Below are 4,725 nucleotides of genomic sequence, written 5' to 3'. Positions count from 1 at the left end.
ATTGGTGGGAGGGGGTGAAAAACGATGAATGAAAGCTAAACCGACAAGCTCCCTTCTAATAGTAGAGATTTTTCGCTATTCTGCAAGCAGGCATGGCTCTGCATTTTTGCTATGCACCCAGTTATTTTTTTTATTTTCACTGGAAGGTATTGTACCAGTTGGCTCGGCAGCATGGCTACCTAAATTCTGCATCGAGAACTGTTAGCTCCAAACTCTGACCTGACGGCGCGGAGCAGTCCGATCCGAGATGACTTTCATCCACGATGGGCAACACTCGAGTAAATGCAGTAGTGAGTAGTGACAGCATAGATGATCTTTGCTTTCTGTATTTTTGTCGATATGTATGGTTCACCAAAAACACCAAGCTCGTACACTCAAAACATTCGAATGCAAACGAAATCGCTGCAGCGCGATCTCGACAAGTTCTGATTCTATGAGGTAAACTGAGCTTGAATATCATGGTATGAGATATGATTGAGACCAAGCTCAAAACACTATTATTAGATTCCCGAGTAGCAGGAATAGGTGTCCAATAAGGTTATCTTTCATCCCTTAAAGAAGGCTTAAGCATCTGCTTCCAGCTGCGAAATGATGCTTACAAACACTTGAAAGCCTTGGGCCATATCTGAAAACAGACAATACTCGTTCTTCGCGTGGTACGTCTTCAGTAAGCCTGCAGCATATCGGTAGCATCGTATGAGCACTTATATACACTAAAAGAGTTCAGCTATCTCACGTAAGCTGAGATAACCGAACGATAAATTAGGGCACCCAATGCAAATCTAGGAACATGATATCTGTCTGATATATAACATAATAACATGACCAATAGAAGTCCAGGAACGTCTGTTCTGTGCTCAAGTGCTTACCATATCCAGCAGTTTGAACATCAAATCCTTCATCCTGTAAAAGTGCCATCATGAATTTGCTTTAGCACACAGATATTGCATCAAAAAGACGAGTGTGTATGTTAGTTCTCGCTCAAACCTGTAATTCACGAATCAGAGGCAAACTCCCGGTGATGGAATACGGCTCTACGTATCCGACTATTTCCTCAGTTGCTTTGCATAATGCTTGAAAGCCCCGAGACTCGAGATTACAGGCCACCCCATTCATCACATCTCCATCAAAAGAGATTTCAAGCCTAGCACATTCAAACAGTAAACAATGAAAACTATGCCCTCCGTCAAGATTACTGGTAAAAGTCAGTAAAGAAAGATTAATTCACCTTCCTCGCAGATTTTCATCCGGAAGAACATATTTCGAAACTGGACCACGAGTAGGAAGCTTCGTTTCAAGTCCAGCATTTATATCATCTACATACTCTTTTAACTTCTGAACAACAAAACTCGTGCTGCATGATAATAGCAGTAGCAACTATGAATTTAACACATCATTTAATACCCATAGAAGCCCATCCAGGAGAAGGAATAATACATATTGTACACATAAGAGATGGACTTACCTATAGAAAGGAGTCAACCTGCAACATCAAAAGAATCATATGGTCAGGAAACACTCAAAAACCCATGGAGTCTCAATAATATAAAAAAATAGACAACCTTACTACAGTAGCAAAAATAAAATAAAAAGGTGAACATGGATTATACTCCTTCCGTCCCATAATATATTAATATAAGAGCATTTTCAACACTAGTGTAGTGTCAAAAAAGCTCTTATATTATGGGACGGAGGGAGTATTTTTTTACTAGAGTCTTACTTACATAGAGATATGCGACCAGTGCAAGTCCATCACATTTTCCTTCTTTTTTTACTCCTATGTAAACACTCTACTCTATAAAGCATTCCACATTTAATTTCAGTAAGTGTTCAAAACAAAACATTCAGTTTCAGTTCCTCCAGCACTAGTAAGTACACATCAAACTAGACCACAAAGAAAAGTACATATCAAACTAAAACTTAATTGAATCATTTCATCTCAAGTGCAATTAAAGAGAATCTAAGAACCTCAGGGCAAGAGTTGAACCTTATATCCCCTGAAATTGTACATTCTCCAGGAATTTGGTTCAGACCACCACCAGGATCTGCAAAGCATCACATGTTTGGACCACACCCAATGATTTTTTTTCTTTTCCACATATTATAAATACACTGTTACTAAAACATATTTAAAATAAAGGTACAACAGGGACTTACAACTCCACTTTGTTGGCTTCATCGTAGATGGAGTAGCAAACTTGTAGAGCTTCTCTTTCTCGTGTGCAGGGAAGTCATTGTAAAACCGGGTTTGGATTTCTTTAAGTGCATCCATATTTAACTCCATCGAATTTATGGCCTTTGACAAAAACAAAAAACAGATACAGGGTCTTCAGAATTCAAAAGCACTTTTATACTCTGACAGCAAGAAAAGGTTAAAATGCTATATTTGGACTTCTTTGCCGTGTGAACTACTTGAATAGCTCTCTCCATAACATTACAAAACATGTCAAATAAACATGTGCAGAAAAAAAAAACGTATAACAGCAGAGTTGATTACACAATAAGTTCTACCAGTCATGTATCAACGATCACTTGCTTTATACTTTGTGCGTTATTTTGTTTTTGGTCCCATTATTCATATCTACGTTTGGTACTTTGGTACCAATCGCAAGGATGCTAACTTATTCTAGCAACTATATGATTTAACAGATCACATCTATAGAATATTTACTACTCCCCCCGCTTCACTATAATTATTCCCGGTGTAAGAAGAGTGTCTAAAAATATGTCCACTGAAGGAATCAAGAGGTCATTTTTCATCAACTTTCTTAGATTTTGTGTCTATACAGTTATATAGAGTAAAAAGGAGTGGCAACTGAACATTGTTCTAATGAGTCCAAATCAGTACCTTATGTGCAAGGCCACTGTGAAACAGCTTCCCTGTTGCCTTTAGATGCCAAGGGATCATCCCACCAGTACCAATGCATGGCTGCTTATCCGCAGTATCTATCCAAAACCTTCACAATACCACACATATAACCAACTAAATCAGCAAGAATTCCTCACGAACGACACATTACTTGGCCATTCTATCAAGGCAACAGAGTTCAATACTCACAAGGGTCCAGTTTTGAGCTTATCCAACAAACCATCCTTGACAAGGCCATCAACACCAATGCCAGTGACCGATGAATTCTCTTCATTGGCAATGAACACCGCAATGACAGAATGCTTCAATGGTGGTTTCACCTCACCAAGCCGCCGCATGAGCTGAGTCACTAGCGCCACATGACCAAGGCAGTCCGTCGTCCCACGGCCCCTAAGCTTTTCCTTGTCATCACCTTCGAATGTTAGTGAGAAGGGATCGAAGTCCTGCAGGAGTAGAAGATCCCAGTCCACTGATTAGTGATTATAATAACCAACAAAAGTAACAGAAATTTGACGAACAAATCAAGAGTAAATTTTGAGGTACAACTTGTTAGTAATCACTAATCGATTAATAATGCGACAGAAACAAAATGAGCGAAATCAAACAGCGCCAATGAGGAAAGGTGAAACTTTAAACAGTAGATATATACAGCAATTGAACCACTGAAGTGCTAACTTGAATCACAACACTCCAGAAGTCCACAAACCAGTACTGCGCCGAAACATGCATCTATTCCAAGGTAGAACAATCTAGAAGGCACTAACAGATCAGGGAAGGGTGCAGTTCGGGCAACAAGCTAGAAAGACCCCCAAATCAAGAAAGCCCTCGAATCCTTCGTCCAGGAACCCTAAGCCCCGAAATCAGCACTCACACATCCAAACGAAATCTGCTAGGAACTCACCCATTCGCTAGGGTTGGCCGGAACGACGTCCATGTGCATGCCGACGAAGGAGACGACGCGGTCGGGGACGGTGCCGGGGTACTCGACGATGACGTTGCTCCGGCCGTCGGTGTAGCTCACCTTCCGCACGACGAGCGGGCCGCCACCGGTGTCCGTCGACACCGGGCGGAGCGCGTCGACCACGTGCTGCGCCACGAGGTCCTCCTGCGGGACGAGGGCCGGCGGGTCGTTCTGCAGGCGCTGGGACTCGCCGATGAGCTTGGAGAGGAGGGCGACGAAGGGGTCGCGGTCCAGGACTCCGACGGCGTCCTTGAGCGGCGGCGCCGGAGATGCCATCTTAGACGCGGCGGCGGGTTGGGTCAACAGCGAAGGGAGTCCAGTCGAGGTCGAGGTCGAGGAACTCTCTGTGTTTGAGCAACTCTGGATGGATGTACTCCGTACGATGTGCGCATATGATGTGTCCGTGTCGACGACGGCACGGAGATGCGTGCCGTGGCCGCTGCGGTTCTTCAGTTTCTCTTTTCGTTTTTTCTTTTGAAATTCTTCTCTTCTCCTTCTCAAAAAAAAAAAATTCTTCTCTTCTCTTTTCATTCAACACTCATTTTCATGTAAAAAAAACACCTTATCATTTCATAGAGTAAAAGTGCTTTTTCATCCATCAACTAATCACCAAGTGTGGCTTTCATATCTAAACTCTTTTTTGGTATAATCTTCGTCCCCCAACTCTACTAAGTATGTATAGTCCCTCGTAGTGATATTCCTCAATCAAACCCTGTTTTTGATTTGATGTGTCATTGTTTTGACCATATTTTGGTGTAACTTTTGTCCCTCGACTCTTGATATCATGTAGAATTAGTCCCTAACATGAGTATTCCTCGGCTAAATCCGGTTTTGACTTTTTATGGCACGGTTTTGATCACGTCGTCATTGTAAGGGGAATGCCCCAAGGGTTTGG

General features: G+C 42.2%; 1 protein-coding gene across 2 annotated transcripts; it reads right to left on the bottom strand.

Annotated features, from left to right (window-relative positions):
- Positions 1–291: 291 nt before the first annotated feature.
- Positions 292–4,202, bottom strand: LOC119317482 (acetylornithine deacetylase-like). Of its 2 annotated transcripts, XR_005153647.1 has the most exons (11): positions 3,771–4,202; positions 3,059–3,312; positions 2,849–2,957; positions 2,158–2,296; positions 1,988–2,045; positions 1,466–1,483; positions 1,229–1,354; positions 988–1,144; positions 870–903; positions 475–673; positions 292–437 (listed from the first exon to the last, which is right to left on the bottom strand). XR_005153647.1 is itself a non-coding variant. In XM_037591952.1 (10 exons), exons 1-10 carry the CDS (start codon positions 4,104–4,106, stop codon positions 564–566), a joined length of 1,341 nt encoding a protein of 446 aa, XP_037447849.1. In that variant the 5' UTR covers positions 4,107–4,202; the 3' UTR covers positions 296–563. The 2 variants fall into 2 exon arrangements, 1 of the variants encoding a protein (XP_037447849.1); XM_037591952.1 differs by having other exon boundaries at positions 296–673.
- Positions 4,203–4,725: the final 523 nt, after the last annotated feature.

Source organism: Triticum dicoccoides, chromosome 6A (genome assembly GCF_002162155.2).
Source record: "Triticum dicoccoides isolate Atlit2015 ecotype Zavitan chromosome 6A, WEW_v2.0, whole genome shotgun sequence".
Classification (NCBI taxonomy): Eukaryota; Viridiplantae; Streptophyta; class Magnoliopsida; order Poales; family Poaceae; genus Triticum; species Triticum dicoccoides.
The sequence above is the reverse complement of the archived record's forward strand: the minus strand, read 5'-3'. Positions and strand labels throughout refer to the sequence as shown.

Bases quoted from the DNA above. Each gene is read 5' to 3' on its own strand.
- LOC119317482 (XM_037591952.1), bottom strand. From the start codon at position 4,106: ATGGCATCTCCGGCGCCGCCGCTCAAGGACGCCGTCGGAGTCCTGGAC. The intron at 2,958-3,058 runs GTGAGTATTGAA...GGTATTGTGAAG, and splicing joins AAGCTCAAAACTGGACCCTT to GTTTTGGATAGATACTGCGG. The intron at 904-987 runs GTTTGAGCGAGA...GCACTTTTACAG, and splicing joins CTCTGATTCGTGAATTACAG to GATGAAGGATTTGATGTTCA.